Source organism: Tupaia chinensis, unplaced genomic scaffold (genome assembly GCF_000334495.1).
Source record: "Tupaia chinensis unplaced genomic scaffold, TupChi_1.0 Scaffold144071_2, whole genome shotgun sequence".
Taxonomy (NCBI): Eukaryota; Metazoa; Chordata; class Mammalia; order Scandentia; family Tupaiidae; genus Tupaia; species Tupaia belangeri.
Genome location: NW_006203925.1, coordinates 436,315 through 454,967, shown reverse-complemented (window position 1 = coordinate 454,967; position 18,653 = coordinate 436,315). Strand labels below are relative to the sequence as shown.

Genomic DNA, 18,653 nt, shown 5'->3' with positions numbered 1-18,653 from the left:
TTTTTCTGCCTTTTATCATTCACTGGGCAGGGGTGAGCGAGTGAGCACAGCCCTCAGTGGGGTGGGTTAACACTGCGATCCTTGAAGGTTCTCAGAAGATAGTGACACAGAGAGGCAGGCAGGGAGAGCAGTGGGCTGGGGACACAGTCCTTGGCAGCACCGAAGGCCAGGAACAGGACCCCGATGCATGGAATTGGGCCCCAGCAAGTGACAGAAGACGGTCATCAAGAGCATGCTCACCTGTGTCCTGGCAACAGTTCGTGCTGGGTCCCTCCCATGCACCCCTGCAGCTCCGTCTCCTTCCCCAGGCCCCACCACTGGCTTCTGCTGCGGGCATCACTGCCCTGAGCTCAGGTTCTGGTCCGGTACCTAACGGGCTGCACCACCAACCTGCAGAAACCCATACGCCCACCATGGCCCTCATTCTTATGCACCCCTTGCGATCCCTGCTCAGGCCATGGTGACCTCCGATGACCCAACTCCATGGGACTCTTCAACATCTACACTCCAAGAAATGCAGACGGCCTGCCCCTTCTCAGAACTCTGCGTGGGCAGAACCAAACCCTCCAACTGGGATAGCCTGCCATGGCCACGAGAGGCAGTGCTCAAGAAGGACAACGAAGAGGGTTCTTGTCCAAGATGTTTAGGTGTCACAGACTACAAGACATGTGGTTAACATTTACACAGTGACTGCAGTCCTTACTGGCTCTTTTAACTTCATTTATTCCTATAAAACAAAGTAAAAAATCGGGCACATGAAAAAGAACTCTTAGGATCAAAAATGTTATTAAAAACCAGTCACACCAGGCCAGCAGGAGGTGTGGTGGAGAAGGCGTTGGTGTGGCCAACTACAGTTCGAGCCCTGGACCTGGTGGCTTGAAAATCATGCTGGGCACATGTGCAGGCGTTCCCAAAATCTCAAGAGAATAAAGGAGAAGGGACTGCAGCATGGCCATCCCCCCGGAGGGTGAATTCTCACTTTTCCTATGACTCTGTCAAGAGTACGCACTGTATGGTAAAAACTTAAAACACACACACACACACACACACACACACACACACACACAAGCCAGTTAAAGCAACAGGCATCATCACTATACCAGGTCATGAGGCAAATTCTCTCTCTAGTATCCACACCACACCTGTCAGATCTTCCTATCCGCCCACCCCCACCTCCCTAGATTCTCATGGGACTCCCAGATTCCAGCTCAGGTTCTAGTTTGGTTTCAAGCCCATGGAGAGGGACGCAGCTATGTGTTGGTTCCTGGCACCACCTCCTGGTCTCACCTAGGTATTGCATCTTCCACCTAATCCTACAAGTGGAAAGAAACACATTTATACAACCCTACCCTACTTCAAATTTCAGCTAGGTCTCTTAACAGTGAGACCATGGGCAAGTTGATTAACTTGGAAGGACTGTGACAAAGTATCTGTAAAGACTATTACCATTAAAACAATGAAAAGATATGTATGCACTGGGACCAGCAGTTAGCATAATGACTATGTCGCTGGACTCCCATGTAGTCGACCACGGTTCGCGTCCCAGACCCAGTGGCTTAAACTCACTTCAGGCGCGTGTGCATGCATGCCCAAGATCCCTAGAGGAGAATGGAGAAGGGACTGTGGCATGGCCATCCCCCCTGGGGGGTGATTTCTCGCTTTCTGTCTCTCTGTCTCCCTCTGTCTTTCTGGCGAGCGCATGTGCCCTATAGCAAAAACCTCTCCAAAAAGAGAGAGAGAGAGAGAAGCTTTGCTCTAGTTTATGCCAGTTGCCAAGGAAGTACAGGCTATAAAGTTAGCGCCTTAAAGGACAGCAGGACAGCAAGTGGCAAGGGGAAGAAAGTTTCAGAGTTGGAGATAAAAGCTAACCGTTAGGGCCTACAGGTGGCTTGGCAGTTAGGGCACTGGACTTCACACAGCCAGCCATGGCTCAGGCTCAGATCTTGAAGATCACACTGGGCTCCTGTGCATGCAAGCCCAAAATCCCAAGAGGAGAATGGAGAAGGAACTGCAGCAGCCATCTCCCCGGGGGAGACTGCTCACTTGCCCTATATGTCTCTCTCCCACAAGCACACACACCCTACAGCAAAACCTATAAAAAAGTTCAGCCTCGGGAACCAGCAGTTAGCGTAATGGCTATGTCGCTGGACTCCCACGTAGTCGACCGCGGTTCGTGTCCCGGACCCGGTGGCTTAAAACTCACGCCGGGCGCGCGTGCGTGCCCAAGTTCCCGAGAGGAGAATGGAGGAGAAGGGATTGCGGCGTGACCATCCCCCCTGGGGGGTGATTTCTCGCTTTCTGTCTCTATGTCTCTCTCTGTCTGTCTGGCAAGCGCACGCGCCCTACAGTGAAAATCTCTCCAAAAAAAAAAAAAAAAATGTTCAGCCTCATCCTGCCAGCTGGGAGAAATGAAACTTCATTGCGAAGGTACCCTCTCAGGATATAACCTGGTCCACACCCCACAGCCTGACCCAACCAGCGCTAACTACCACTGGGCAAAAAGATCTTTGTCCAGCCAGCATGCAGCATAGAGGTTAAGATAACTGAATCCTACATAGAGGACTTTACGGTTCAAGTCCCAGCCCCGGCAGCTTGAAAATCACACCAGGTGTATGTCTATGTGTGCCCAAAATCCTAAGAGGAGAATGGAGAAGGGATTGCTGTGTGGCCATGCCCTTGGGGCAAGGGGGATTTCTCAGTTTCCTACTCTCTCCAGCAAGTGCATGCTCCCTAAGGCAAAAGAAAAAACAAAGAGGCACTTGTCAACACATCTGAGCTACTCAAGTGACAAGGCCTGTAAGAACTTCCAAGAAATGTGGTATTATCTGTTGAAGATAGTTTATAGTTTTATCAACTGTACTAGGAAGAAATGTTCACCTGTTGAAATACTCACTTTGTAAGCTAAATAATGTGATTGAATGTATAAAAGAAAATGAAATAAAAATTAAAAAAAAAAAAAAAACCTTCCTCCACGACCTCCCCTGATAACTCAGAGTCTAAATTTATTCGTGCCACACTTGGTTAGGTCCTACTTGTGCTCCTGTCTGCTACCAAACTACAAATCCTTTGCCAGGCACCCTCAAAGTCAGCCCAAGAGTGCAGGCCCACATCCTTGCTGGAGAAGTAAGGACGAAGCAACAGGGCTGGCCTCGTAACTCACTGGAGGAGCAATCCGCAACTCGGGGTTGACAAGGACTGGGACGAGTGCCCTGGTCTTTGTCACCCAGCGCACAGGAAACGTCTGGAGTCCTGGGACACTGGGCTGAAAGGGCCACACAGCCAGGACTACTAATTGGCATGCAGGTGTTCGCCAGGGACGCATGTCACTCCGACACTGAATGCGTCTTAGTTCTGTTAAGTCTATCTGGATCTAAGAACTCCCAGACCTGAGAGTTCTAAAGCTGCACACGTTTTAAGAACTAATCCCAAATGGACACTCAAAAATGAAAAAAAAAAGCAATGATGTACACTATGAAATTATATAGTGATTAACTGTAAATTTTAAAAATAAATTAATTGAAAATAATACTGTTTTATAAAGCCTGGATCAACGGATAGGAACAGAAACTGACAGAGCCTGTACTTGAGAGCAGAGGCTCCTCTCCCTGTAAGCTAACTGGGGAACGCCACCAAGGAGCCGCTTCTCAGCGTCCACAGGAAGCGGGCCAGCCCAGGGAGGGAGCACTCACAGGCAGTTTAGGAAATCATTCGTCTTTGGGACCAGCAGATGGGGTAATAGTTACATCTCTGGACTCCCACATAGTCGATGGCAGTTTGAGTTCCACACCTCATGGCTTAAGACTCAGGCCAGGCGCATGTGCATGTGTGCCCAAAATCCTAAGAAGAGACTGGAGGAGAAGGGACTGCAGCATGGCCATCCCCCCGGGGGGGTGATTTCTCGCTTTCTGTTGCTCTGTCTGTCTGTCTTCCCAGCCAGTGCACTCACCCTATAGCAAAAACCTCTCTTAACAAAGAAAAGAAAAGAAAGAAATGTTGATCTTCCAAATCTGAGCTGAGGACTTGGCCTACATCAGAGAAGGCAAGGTGAATGAGGACTACTGCCCCCATTCCAGAAAAGGCTAAGCTGTAGGAAGGCTCGGCAGGAAAGGCCTGTGAGGATCCGCGGTCACAAAGACACTCAGCGTGAAGCTGGAGCTGAGGAAAGGCCCGTGGCTCTCGACCCAAGGAGTGAAGAGCAGGATGTCTAGACCTGCACCCCCTCACTTCCGCCTATAATGAACCGCCTATACCCAACACATACTGCTTAAGCCCGGTAAAATGTGCCTAGTCTGGGTACATATTCTTAATTTCTAATCATCAAGAAAACTTTACTTTCTGTACTGTAAGCTACGTGGCTTTCTTCTGATCATATGCCACCGAACCACTACAATAAGCAATCCCGAAGGATTTTTCTTCCACTCAAGGGAATACCCTTATGTTTGGATCCATCTATTGTACAAAGTTAACAAAGCAGTGACTGGTACCTGAGTGGTCTGGATATGAGTCTCAATCCTAAGGATTTTACTTTAACATTCCCCATCCAAAGAGCACCAGTGGAAATGTAATACAAACACATCAGTGTGGATATTTGCAGTTTAATGGTCTTAATAACTGCAGTTATAAAAATTTAAGAGCTATCGTATTTTGGTGGCAATTAGAGTTATTGATATTCCTGAAATTCATTTGAGCGCTTACTGTAACTTTATCAAAAAAATGGGCCTATGATATGACTTTGGAAATAATAAATTGTTTTACAATCTTAACACTATTAAGAAAAACTTATTGCCATGAAATTAAACTACAGCCACATTTAAAATTCCATCAAAATAAATTGGTCTTTATCAAAATACTGATATACTTAAAACATATTTAATATTGACCCGATTTAGTGGAAATATACACTGCTCCACTTACAGTCAATATGCTGAAATTAACACTTTTATTAATTCTCTCCAGCAGCTGCAGAGACTGAGTGCTCACGGTTCAGAGCACCGAGCAGCATCCCTCAAACAACCCCACGAGGACGGGGTCTGTGCAGTAACTGAAGCTGCAGTGAGAAACGGCCGTGACTGAATTTAAGTCACGGGCCATCGAATGATCTTTTTAAAGAATCATGCTGCAGTTACTGAGCAGACCCCCACGGACCTCCCCAAGGTTAGGGAACGGGCACAGGTCTGGGCCTGGTCACCCACAGTTCTAAATAGGGAAGAAAAAGATCAGGCCAACCTTCCTTCACCATGGCCAGAGGAAAACTCCCACACAGGGAAGTAAGAACTGCCGCGGACTGAGAAAACCAAGGTATTTAAAAGCGACGCGGCGTCCTCCCTCTAACTTCCTCTGAGCTCCCTGGGAGCTGACAGGAGACTTGAGGGGCAGTGGTGTAGCGCCCAGCAGGAGGCAGGAGGCAGGAGAGAGGCCTGCCCAGCAGACTGGGCTCTGCCAGTGGCACACAGAGATCACAGAGAACATGCGGCTACACGCCACCCTGGCTCCATGGTATCCACACTCACCTCCCTGCCCCCTCACACTACACACTGACAAAGCCAGGGATGCAAAAGCCGCAGCAGGCCCTGGCAGGAGCACAGCCAGTGGAGACTGACCTTAACCGCTGCTTGTAATAATCTTCATCGCCATCATCTCGGCACCGCACCTTCCGGCCTCCGCCTCCGCCTCCTCCTGTGGCTTCGGCTTCTTCCCCAGAACTTGGGGAAGAGTCATCATCGATGTCCAGCGCCAGGACCTTCCTCTGTCGTTTCCGGCTCTTGGGCATGGGCTTCAGTTCATAGTCGGTGCCGTCTCCAGACAGGTCCGCCCCAGCTGCCGCCTCCTCTTCCTCCTCCTCCTCCTCCTCCTCCTCGGTGGGCAAATACTCAGACCCTTCGCTCTCAGAGTCTCCCTCTGCCTTTGGCCGCCCCTCTGGTTCCAGGGGCTTCCTTCTCTTTGGCAATCCCATTTTCCCCTGGGTCTGCAGGGCCCTCTTCTGCAGTTTCTTCATGTGCTTTTGCAAGCGCTTATCTGCTCTCGAGAGAACTCTGCTTCTCTGGTTTGGTCTGTTTTCGTTTCGTGTTGGGCTCACCTTAGAAGGGTCCAAGGCTGGGGCTTTTCTAGCTGCTCTTTTATTACAAGCTTGTTTCTTCCTCTCAAAAGAGAGTTTTGCTTGATCGGCCAAATACTTTTCAAAGCCTGACGCTTCGTTGAGCATTATCTTTCTAGGCTTTTTCTCCTGTTTCTGAGGGATCCGGGTACCAAAAGGTGTCATCTGGCCAGTGCGGATGAGCTCCTCCCAGGCCGCCTCCTGCACAGGCATGAGCATGCTGCCGAGACAGGACGGGCCCGGTTCTGAAAGAGCAACACAGAGCATTTGGGGCTAGCATACACCACTGAGAGCACAGGAACAGTAACCAGGACGCACCTACAGCCAACCACGTAAGACTAGCACTGACGTTCCACAGCACATTAATACGAAGAGCAGGTAAAATTATTGCAGTGTTTATCCTGCCGTATTTAACATCTTCCTGTTCAGGAAGGTGAGCTCTTAGTAACTTTGCTGTAAAATATTGCATTTAAAAGCACTCTCTATGCAGCTACACGCAGACCTAGCACTGCATAAATCACAGCTGTAAGAAAGATAAATCTAGCCTGCTTCCGTAGAAACCGAGCAGCTCATGAGTTTGCAATCTCCCTCATTTCCCTGCCATTACCAATGTCCAGTGCAATGCTGAATAGGAACAGTGCCACTGAGAAGCTCTCCTCCTCCCCGGTCACAGTGGCAAAGCCAGAGTTTCATTTTGTTTATCATTTGTCCTCACCTCTCCTACTTCCAGGAACGAATTCTGTCAGGCAATCTTCACCACCGCCTTGAGGAGACCAGGAGAAAGGAAACCTCAGGGAGCACACGAGCAGAGAAGTGGAGGATCACTGTTCTCACACCTACCACATGGGTTCAAACAGACTTAGACGCGAGGAACGTAGCCAGGGTCCATAGCCAAGCAATGCCAGTCGGGCCCACAAAGCCTGGGTGCCTCTGCTCTAGCGCCTCCCTGGACAGGAGGGAGGACGGAGGAGGGAGGGGTGAGCCAGACCAAGACTAAAGACTGAGTGCTGGCTAGTGCCCTGCTGGAGACGGACAGCAGGAACCAGGACTCAGAAAGGGCAAGGCCAGAGGCCTACAGACTGCTAAGATATTAGAACCCAGGTGACTACAGAAGCACTTCACAGGCAGTGAACAGATTGTTCAGGGAGCGGGGGAAAAGCAAGAAGCAGGCTCAGCAAGAAATGCTGAGAAACATCAGCATTTAAGATAAGGCAAAAAAAGCTGGCCAGAAATAACTAAACAGAAGTAGTTAGGACGGCCGTAGGGAAAACCAGGAGCGAGGCAGAAATCTCAGAGGGCACAGCAAGAACCAGCTGCTGTGCACAGACTGAGCAGAACGAGGGTAGAGAAGAGCTTTTGGATTCAGGGAGGCGACTACCCCCAGACAGAGTGTTTTTGCAGCGACGAAGTGAAAGACGGCAACAGGTTCTACTGGGCCGTCGGCAAAGTCAGAACGCATTTTTGCATAGAAATAAATGCATCATGATTTTTCCGACGACCCAGCAGATGGCCAGACAGGACCAAACATCCGTTACCAATGAAAACTACAGTGCCGCAGCAGAAGGAGGCACTGTCCGTGGGTCCTGATGAACTCCGGCAGACAGAGCCTTCAAAGTACTTCTAATATTTCTATCACCTCGATTAACTCTTCATAACACCCTTGTCTTACTGAATGTATGTGTGGAGCTAGTAAAAACTATTCACCTGGGGACCAGCAGTTAGCGTAATGGCTATGTCGCTGAACTCCCATGTAGTCGACTGAGGTTCAAATCCTGGACCTGGTGGCTTAAACTCACACCAGGCGCGTGTGCATGCGTGCCCAAGATCCCAAGAGGAGAATGGAGGAAAAGGGATTACAGCGTGGCCATCCCCCCTGGGGGGTGATTTCTCGCTTTTGTCTCTGTCTCTCTGGCGAGTACACATACCATATAGCAAAAACCTCTCCAAAAAAAAAGCTATTCATCTGAAGAGCTTAAATGCTCGGACACCTTAGTCTACAGTTTGAGTGATAAACAACTAAGCAGTTATCAACATTTTCTAGCACGCACGCGCACACATACGCACACATACACACACTCAGATCCAGAGCTTATGCATTTTCCCAAAAGGTTTTCCGAATCACAGTCATCCAAGGCAGTCATATAAACCATGTGGCCATGGTATAACCTAAACAAAGATGTCTTCTCTTTTCCTTTCCTTTTTTAATTTGCTATAGGGCGTACGTGGGGGGGGGGGGGGGGGGGGGGGGGGGGCAGAGGTAGGAGAGAGAGACAGAAAGGGAAGGAAGAGAGAAAGTAAGTGAGAAAGCACCTCCCAGGAGGGATGGCCATGTATAATCCCTTCTCTTCCCTTCATCTCTCAGGCTTTTAGGGACAAATGTACACACTCTCAGTGTGCTTTACAAGCGGCCCAGCTTGGGACTCGAACTGTGCAATCAGCCACGTGAGTCTAGCTGCCTTAACTGCCATAACTAAACCTCTGGCTGGCCCTGAGAATGTCTTTTCTTAAACAACAGAACTGATGTGCTTGGAAAGCCTGCCAAGTATGCTCCTTAAAGATACGTGAGCGCAGTTCTACAAATGCTGACTGATGGTGCTGAGCTCCCAAATGTTACTCAATCAAGACGTGAGCTGCCTTTATCAAATTAAGCACATAAGAAGTTAAAAGTTTCCAATATATTAACTAGTACTAAATGTGAACCAATAGCCTCTATTGAACTGAGTTAAGAATTACTTTCATTCTCTAAAAACCCCTCTGATTAAAAAGATTTGGTTCTGTGGGAATAGACAACAAAATTCTTCTAAATCTGTTTTGACACTAAGGCAAAGAAAAGCCTTTTTCTCAAAACCCAGGCAGAGACTAAAGAGACACCCTCCACTGATCACGGGGATCAGGTATCGCTTCGGGAACACAGAGACTGCGCCCCACTCCTCACCTGCATCCTCCTCCTCCAGGCTGGCCGGATCCAGTTCAGCTTTTATCTCTGCCCCACCAAGGATGGCCTGGAGACGTTTCTGCTTTGCAGTGATCTTCTTTAGCTGCTGCTCCTTGAATGGCAAATACCAAATGTAAGTATTTGGTAAAATCGAAAACAGCAATGAGGTGACTTACTGTTTAATACAAAACTCAGCATCGTGAAATTTTAGACCTTGAATCAAAAGTAAAACAGAAACGCCACATATCACTACTACTGTAGAGAACCTAATTTAATGACAACCACTCTCTAGCAGCGGACGGACCTCAGAGTGGAGCCACGAGGCAGGCACCCCTGCACAGCACTCTCCTGGCAGCTGTCCACGCGCCCAAGTGCCAACGCACACGGTACTGATGTGGGAGGTGGGTTCCCCACGTGGCTTCCCCATCACATGCCAGGCAAGGCATGAGAGGTCTCTGTTTCCCACCTTTACAGCCAAAAGGCCCCAGTATTCAGTAGGCCACGGGCTGGGAAATAAAAATACGCCCATTCAAAGTAAGAACAAGCCAGCCCCTTGATAACCGCCCGTACTTATGACTGTCCTTTACAGCGGGATGCCCAATCACAAACAGAAAAACACAGCTGCTCTGCCCGGTACCCACGCAGGCCCCGGACACTCATCCTGGTCCCCAGCATCACGGGAGCTTGGTTCCTGGCCTAGGCAGGGCCTCCCAGTCTGAGCGGTACCTGAGGCTGTGGCCCCTGGGGTGTCTTCCCCAGACAAAGACTGTGTCAGCTGCGAGTACGAGCGTGGGATGAGGGGAAACTGAGCAGGCGCCACCCTGCAGTGGTTTGCAGTGTTTTCCTCAGTCTTTCTCTCAGCAAAATCCCACCGAACACGCTTGCCCTGGGACAGTACGTCTCTAAACATCAAAGAGCTGTTAAAGGAGGGCGGGGGTGTAATTTACTTAAACCAGGACCTGAAGTGGCCAAAACTGAGGTCCTTTTCACCCCTTGTAGTCCCAGCCCACCGAAAGCCCAAGAAGGTGAGAGAAGGTCTTCTGCAAATCAACTCATAGGCCCCCAGAGGCCAAAGGTCCCCTCTTCAATTTGGGGGCCCCGGCTGCTTCAAGCTACTGCCAGCTCTGACCTCCAGGACACTGCTCAGGAGGAGGCGCATGAAAGCAGCGGGGCTGGTGAGGGTACCGGATGGTGAGAGAACGTGAAGGAGGGCCACCTGCACGGAGCCGCATGCTCTCACCAGCAGCACTTGAGTAGGAGACCCAAGGGACTCACTAGCTGCCAGGAATCAACAACACGCACAGGAACGTCTTCTGGTCATTGTGGACGGAGGACCTTGATCTAAGGCAATCAGAACCCGTCCCTCTACCTGCTGCAACGTGGCTTCATAAAGGGGAATGTCTATCCTGAACCATGTTTCACACCTCACAAAGCTAGACATAAATCCCACAGAAACAGTTTCACAGGCAACAGATGGTCCTGACCTTAATTCCCCAACTAAGGTGCAGCCCCAGCATGGCTGGTGCCACTGGAACACCTAAGACAGGGATGCAGGGCCAGCCTGGCAGGGCAGCAAACATGCAAGGGGCAGTGACCACAGAGGGTGGGGGCGAACTGTGCAAGCAGAAGCTAAGCAGGTGAAGAGGAAGTGGCGTGAGACAGGAGACTGAATGAAAGGCCAGCATGCCAAACAGGAGCTGAAGGGGAGCAGAGAAAACAGAGGTGAACAAGGCTGTGAAGGGAGGGCATGAGGGAAGGGGCAGAGCTGAAAGAGACTTTTTCTCAAATATACTTATGTAGATGCCCCTGTGCATGCTGTTAAAAATACTGTGTAACAGGGGTCAGCAGGTGGCGTCATGGTTACAGCACTGGACTCCCAGGTAGTCAACCGCAGTTCGAGGCCTGAACTTGGCAGCTTAAAACAGGCCAGGGCACACGTGCATGTGTGCCCAAAATCCCAAGAGGAGATTGTAGGAGAAGGGGTTGTGGCATAGCCATCCCCCCGGGGTGTGATTTCTCACTGTCTGTCTCTCTCCTTCTCTCCAGCAAGCACATGCACCCTATAGCAAAAATAAATAAGTAAACAAAATAACACTCTTAAAAAGAAAACTAAAAAAAACACTGCATAACAGAGGATGCTAAAGGAAAACAGCTGAGACGTTATATAAAAGCAACTCAACATTTCTGTTATAATTACTAATACTTGCCCCATATCTTAGAAGTATTTTCCATAATACTCCCCAAATTATCAGACGGGCCTGAATGATGACTTTTTAAGGCATGCTGTATTTAGTAACAAGCTTACTGTGACTCACCTTGTTGCACTTCTGTCGTCTCACAGAGTCTAGTTTCCGGCTGACATCTTTGTTGGTGGCAGCCTGAGGGCTCAGTTGTTCAATAATTTTATTGATTTGCCTCAGGGATATTGTACATGACCTGAAAAATAAGAGAAACTGTCTATTTTCTACTCTGGTAACATTTTTATGGCATACTATAAAGAAAAGTACTGAAAACAGATCCCTCTTACCTCCTATTAACTGAAAGGTAACAGAAGACTAGGTCAGCGCCGCAGCCTACTGGTTAAAAGAAACTAACCAGGACGCATACTCTCATTGGCCACAGGTAAACCATGAAGGGCTGCAAGAAGCTTAAGATGACGGCTAGTGTTTTACTTTCACCCAGCCGATTTAAATCAGTTCATTCCTATTTGTGAGTTGATTCATTCACTGTATAAGGTTTTTTGGTTTGGGGCTTTTTCTTTTTTTTAGAAAGTGAGAAGAGACAGACAGAGGCATTTTTAAGAGTCTTGCCATGTCGCCATCCACCGCCCCAGCTCCCCAGCTAGCGGGGACCATGGGTGTGTGCCACTGCACCCAGCCTGCCCTAGGTTGGTATGGGAGCCAACCCTGAGCTACCCACGTGGCTCCAGTCTCACACTGAGGTGCCCCACGGCCTGCATCATGAGCACTGGGCTGCTACAAGCATTTCCTAAGTGTCTACTTCATCAAGATACTGTGCTAGGACGGTGTGTGGTAAGCTGTCTTTACATGAAGAAGTGCGCGCATGGACTTTCAAAGTCCAATATGGAAGCCTCCCAAAGTCTGGAAAGATCCTAAAAATGCTTAAATATGTTCTGTAAGAATCCCACATCTGTGGCAATATTTCTCTTTCAAACACAACTGAAAGATTCATTTACTGTGGCATTAAACTTTGCAGCATGAAGAAAAACATCAATTTAAAATAAATTAGTCCTAAAGTAGACACTGTAGCATTGCAGCTTCTAGTTTTCAAAACACAGATCAAATGTCTTGACATCAGTGTAGCTGGCTGTTTGCACCCTTAGTGGATTTCAGGACAAATGATGCTAGTTACTGGTAGTCTAAGGCAGTACATGTTCCCAGCCATCTGTCCTTTGTCCCCTCTGCACAGAAGTGGACACATTTCCAGTATCAAACACAAAAGGTATTCATTACAAGTTGAGGTCCTAAACACTCAATGTCAGACTACAACCACTCAAGAGGCCAAAGAAGCGACCAGGAGACTGCTGACAGAAAACATGTCCCCATGGTGCCAACGGCCACTCTACTACGGCCTCCCCAACTAGGTGGGCATTGGATCCACGGTCACCCAAGTTCAGCCATTCCTCCACCTGGTCTAGGTCTCACCTTTGCTTTCTCACTTGCCCAGGACTGCCCAGAACCACTGCCCGATGGGGACAGCTTGGCCACGAGGTGAGCCCAACCCTCCACCACTCCAGTCCTCACCCCCGACCACGGCCAGGTCCACAGGCTCGCCATGCCCACCCAGGTGCTACGTGTGTCTCTCCTTTCAAACACTGTGAAGTCTCCATGAGACTTCATCTTTCCTTATGGAGTCAAAAGCAGGACAGAAAAAAGGAAAAGTAAGGAGTTTCTTCTCCTGATTTCTAGAAACACAAACCTGAAAAACTGCCAAAGGACTGAACGCTCAGTGAGGGGATGGCAAGCTGGAAAGAAACTGCATGGCAGAGAAAATGTAAGGGGCAGATGTGGCCCTGGCATCTCATTGGATGACACCCTGAGACCTCTGTCCACGTGCTCGCACCTGCCGGGGCACTCCGAGCAGCCCCCGTCAGTACACGGTATAGGACATCGGCTTTGTGAGCTTGACTGAGCCCCTCACCACAGGGGACAGCGCTGCTCCTGAGGGCAGGGCTCAGGCTCAAAGACGAGGCTGAGCCCTGCCTTACGGACTCATCCCTGAACATGAGGGTCTAGAAATCTCTGAAAATCCTGGAATACCAGAGCTCTCTATTACCTGAACTTCCCCCTCACGTTTAAATACAAACTGTGACAGACAGCAGACAGGCCACACTCACGTGAGGTCATCCAGGACAGACCGATACTCCTTCTCGGCGTCAGCGCGCTGGGCTGCGCGGCTGGCCTCATGAATGGCCGTGTCCACCTGCTGAAGCACGCCCTGCTCCAGCACGTCCTGGTCGTAGACGTCCACGCCCAGACCCTGCAGTTCAAGGGCCTGCGCGCTCGGCTCCACCGCCTGGATCCGATGTCTGTCGATGTGCAGCAAGGCCGGCCCCCTCCTCAGAGCCTCCACACAGCCCTCAGCAGAGGCAGACGGCCCACTGTCAGAGGAACAGGAGGGGAGGCTCTCCCCTGCCTCTGCGGCACCATCGCTGCCCTGCCTGCTCGCTGCTTCCTCATCATTGCTGACGCGCTGACTCTGGGGACAGTCAGGCTCTGTGGTGTGACTGGAGGCAGGCATCCCCTCATTTGGCATCCTCTATAGACTATCTAAAAGGAACAAAAAAATTGGGTAAGTCTTTTGATTATATAAACTTAACTTTATATAGTTTCTTAACTATTTCAGACTTAAAGCAGATCTCTCAAAAGATCAAGAAATAACTATCCAGTTACATAAGTTAAGGTTTGTTAAATATTAATTTCTTAGAGATAAACTATATACTGTCTTGAGCTCTGACAATAAGAAAAATTAACTCAAAAAAGGGAAAAAAAAAAAGTCATAGTACCACCAAGAAAGAACATTTGGGCAGCCAGCTGAGAAAGCCAGCGGCCGACCTCCTGGGTGCCACTCAGGGCATGTTCTCCCGAACAGCTGGAGCGCTCTGGCTGCAGAGTCCCCGTCAGCACCGTCACCTCGCTACGGCACGAGGGATCCGCATCACTGTGGCATGAGTACCCGGGATGCACAGAGCCCGCGACGTAAACAGCTAGTGAACAAATCCAATTCTAGAAACTTCGAGGCTGAACATCTACCCAATAAAAGAAACTTTGAAGAAATCAGAATCTCAGAAAAGATGAATTAGAATATACCAAAAATAGCCCCATTTCAATACACAATATAATTTCTCACTGACGAGGCTGGCAAGAATGTGAAGCCTGAGAGTCCCGTACGTAGACAGGGAGAAAGGCGCACGCTCGTCCGCGGCTGGTGGGCTATGAGTCAGTAAAGCCGTTACGGGGACAAGTTAACAACATCCAGCAGGGCTGAAAAGGCACGTGACCCCTGCCCAGCAATTCCAGCTGTAGGTATTCATTTCAGAGAAATGCTCACACGCAGTTACCAGGATCAGACGTGTCTCGAGTAGTCAGTGTTGCTACCGAGTATTTTCTGTGGAACTAGAACAAAAGTCACATGAAGTGGAAAGAGTCACAGACGTAATATAAACCCAACTGTGTTAAAAGAAATGTGTATCCACACCTGCGTGCATGGACGCACACTCAAAGATCCGTATTGATGCACAGTAAACGAACACCAGGAGAGAAAGCAGAAGAAAACAGTAACTAAAAGGGAATGTTTGCAATCTACTCCACGTACTCAGAAACTCCTTAAAGGGGAATATATTCAGTGCCCTAGCTGCAGTAACTACAATACCTAACAGCGCCTTTCAAAGGAAAGCCATCACCACGACAGCCTCTTTACGTAACTGAATTAATCAAAGTGTCTTTCACACCAAAACTTTATTTCTACGAAATGATGGTAAGTTCCTCCAAGGAGCCTCGCTTAGTCCTCATTAAATCAAACAATCCCAAAGCCCAAGCACGGGGATGCAAAGATGCCAACAATTTTCCATCATCTGCCCCCAAATGGCTCATGATAGGAACACACCGGTGACAGCATTGGAGAGCTGGAGAGCGGGACAACAGGACGAGAGGCCCCGGGAGCATGACGAGAGAACCACGCACTGCATCAGGAACCCAAGAAACTTCAGGGGAAAGCTAAGGCTGGAACACGGGCCCACGCCTGCCATAGCAGAGGTACTCAGGGGAGTCTGAAGGTTGGTGTGGGCAAACGAGTCACCCGTGAATTCACGCACAAAATGAGGTTCTCCAAAAGGAAGAGGCCAGCACCGTGTGCAGCAAGCAGTCAGGGACCCAGACCTGAGCTCCTGGGCCAGGTCTGGGTGGGGTGCGAAGGCTCGGCTGAGCGAGCAGCTCCAGGGGCCCAGCTCTGACAGTCCCAGGGACCATCATAGAGGGTGAGAGGAGGCTAGCACTGCAAAGGTTCAAGGTGGATGGCAGAGTGAGGAAGCACCTCCTTTTTGGGGCTTCCAACAGTCTTCAAGAGAAAGGCTCAGCTTGGTCTCAACTCCCTGTGCAACAGAGGGGACAGTGCTGGGGCTCGGAGCCTTTGTGCCAGCTGGAACTCAGCGCTGCTTCTCCTTTGTACACACACCAGGATTTTTTTTTTTTAATTGCCAGAGGGTATATATGCTTGTCAGAGAGATGGAGAAAAAGAGAAGGTGCTACCCAACGGGGTGCGGTCATGCCACAATCTCATCTCCTCAGTTTCTCCACCCTGTTGAGATGATGAGCATGCGTGTGCGTGTGCACGCATACACACACACACACACACACACACACACACACACACAGTGTTTTTCTAAATCAAACAATCCCAAAGCCCAAGCACGGGGATGCAAAGATGCCAACAATTTTCCATCATCTGCCCCCAAATGGCTCATGATAGGAACACACCGGTGACAGCATTGGAGAGCTGGAGAGCGGGACAACAGGACGAGAGGCCCCGGGAGCATGATGAGAGAACCACGCACTGCATCAGGAACCCAAGAAACTTCAGGGGAAAGCTAAGGCTGGAACACGGGCCCACGCCTGCCATAGCAGAGGTACTCAGGGGAGTCTGAAGGTTGGTGTGGGCAAACGAGTCACCCGTGAATTCACGCACAAAATGAGGTTCTCCAAAAGGAAGAGGCCAGCACCGTGTGCAGCAAGCAGTCAGGGACCCAGACCTGAGCTCCTGGGCCAGGTCTGGGTGGGGTGCGAAGGCTCGGCTGAGCGAGCAGCTCCAGGGGCCCAGCTCTGACAGTCCCAGGGACCATCATAGAGGGTGAGAGGAGGCTAGCACTGCAAAGGTTCAAGGTGGATGGCAGAGTGAGGAAGCACCTCCTTTTTGGGGCTTCCAACAGTCTTCAAGAGAAAGGCTCAGCTTGGTCTCAACTCCCTGTGCAACAGAGGGGACAGTGCTGGGGCTCGGAGCCTTTGTGCCAGCTGGAACTCAGCGCTGCTTCTCCTTTGTACACACACCAGGATTTTTTTTTTTTTAATTGCCAGAGGGTATATATGCTTGTCAGAGAGATGGAGAAAAAGAGAAGGTGCTACCCAACGGGGTGCGGTCATGCCACAATCTCATCTCCTCAGTTTCTCCACCCTGTTGAGATGATGAGCATGCGTGTGCGTGTGCACGCATACACATACACACACACACACACACACACACACAGTGTTTTTCAAGTTGCCACATCCAGGATTCAAAACAATTCCATTAATTATTGGGCTATGGGGCCAATCCTAGGATTTCTTTCTATGTTTAAAAAAAAAAAAAGAAGTCAATTCAATCAAAAATTTTAAGTAATGGTATTACAGTTCAAAGACAAGTTTAAAAAATGAATTTTGGAGGGAACCAGCAGTTAGCGTAATGGCTATGTCGCTGGACTCCCACGTAGTCGACCGCGGTTCGCGTCCCGGACCCGGTGGCTTAAAACTCACGCCGGGCGCGTGTGCGTGCGTACCCAAGATCCCGAGAGGAGAATGGAGGAGAAGGGATTGCGGCGTGACCATCCCCCCTGGGGGGTGATTTCTCGCTTTCTGTCTCTATGTCTCTCTCTGTCTGGCGAGCGCACGCGCCCTACAGTGAAAATCTCTCCAAAGAAAAAAAAAAAAAGAATTTTGGAGAAAATTTCTAATAGTAATAATAATAATAGTAGTAATAATAATAGTGTGAATAGTTAAAAGTAGAAAATGATATGCTAAAATCACATAAAGAAATCAGAAAGGGTTCAGTTGACTTGACCAACAATTCCTAATTAAAATCGTGGGGCGTGCCCCACAGCCTAGTAGTTAAGGAAGATAGACTGATCGATCCCATGTGGCCAACCACAATTCAAGTTCCCAGCTCTGGTGGCTTGAGAAACACCCTGGGCACATGTGCATACACGCCCAAGCCCTTGACAGAATGGAGAAATGGAGCAGAAAGGATTATAGTGTGGCTGCGCCCACTGTGCTTTCTCCTGGTCTCCCTCCTTCTTTCCTTCCCATCTCTCTAGCAAATACAAGCAATGGGGGAGGGGGACTGAAGTAGGTGTGAGGTTCAAAAGGTTCGCTGATACAGTAACATTTAAGCCATATCTGAAGGATGAACAAGAGTGCACCAGCCCTAAACTGAATTGACCTTGTTACAATGAAATAACAGTGTAACTTAGAGACAAAAAAGGAGTGGTGCATTTAGGAAAAGGAGGGCTGGAAAGCGGCAAGGATTTTTCACAGTAAAAGCTCCATTCACTGTAAGTCTTACAGAATATCCTCTAGTACCCTGCAAGATTAAATCACCTGGGGAAACAGCACGTTCACTATCCTCCACTTTGAGCATAGGCTTCTGTGGCCAGGGACCAGCTGGACCCTTGTATGGAGAGCTGATAGAACACACGCACAGCCTCACACAGGGCCTGGGACAACCTGAGCTCAGTTCTATTCTAAGTGCAGTGGAATGACTTTGAAGAGTTTTATGCAGGGGGCGATGGCATGGCCCAATTTACGTTTGTAAAAGACTAGGTGGGCTACTGCAGGGTTAATGGATGGGAGGAAACCGTGCGATGCAGGGGACGTCCAGGAGCACAATGACAGCAGCCTGCAACAGGGTGACGGCAGTGCAAACGGACTAGGTGGGAAGTCAGGGTACAGCATGTCACAAGGAACGCTCACTTGATCCTTCACACTCCAACCCGACATCCATTTCCAAAGTCCGAACAAGTATGTATCCCGACTGTCTCTTTCAAATAACCACTCCAGTATTTTAAGCGAGTTCAACAGGGCCCGGCCATGTCCGAGAAGCCGATGCTCCATTGTCGTCCCACCGCCTTCAGTACTAGTTTAGCCACTGGGACCTGATCGCCCCAGGTGAGCGCGCCCCGCAGCGTCACTTCCGGTCGCAGGTGAGCCGGCCGGAAAACGCGCGCCTCGCCCCAGGGCCGGCTCCCGGCAGCCCGCGCGGGGGCTCCGTCACCGCGGCCAGAGCCCAGGCAGGTGGGGTCGCGACCGCCCTAGGGGCCGAAACCGGCGGCCACCCCCCCCCGACATCCGGCGGGGGCAA

At 49.7% G+C, this 18,653-nt stretch overlaps 1 protein-coding gene across 2 annotated transcripts in view; it reads right to left on the bottom strand.

The window, feature by feature from the left end:
• Nucleotides 1-262: 262 nt before the first annotated feature.
• LOC102491856 (chimeric ERCC6-PGBD3 protein) overlaps nt 263-18,653 on the bottom strand; it is a 24,214-nt gene continuing 5,823 nt past the window's right edge. Inside the window, exons 2-7 of one of the 2 annotated variants that reach the window (XM_014583141.2) lie at nt 13,387-13,819; nt 11,345-11,465; nt 9,030-9,141; nt 6,810-6,857; nt 5,601-6,339; nt 263-390 (exon numbers count right to left, since the gene is read on the bottom strand). In XM_014583141.2, coding sequence (XP_014438627.1) covers nt 351-390; nt 5,601-6,339; nt 6,810-6,857; nt 9,030-9,141; nt 11,345-11,465; nt 13,387-13,805 — 1,479 coding nt within the window. In that variant the 5' untranslated portion in view covers nt 13,806-13,819 and the 3' untranslated portion in view covers nt 263-350. The remainder of the gene's footprint in view (nt 391-5,600; nt 6,340-6,809; nt 6,858-9,029; nt 9,142-11,344; nt 11,466-13,386; nt 13,820-18,653) is intronic. The other variant, XM_014583143.2, reaches the window with a different exon arrangement.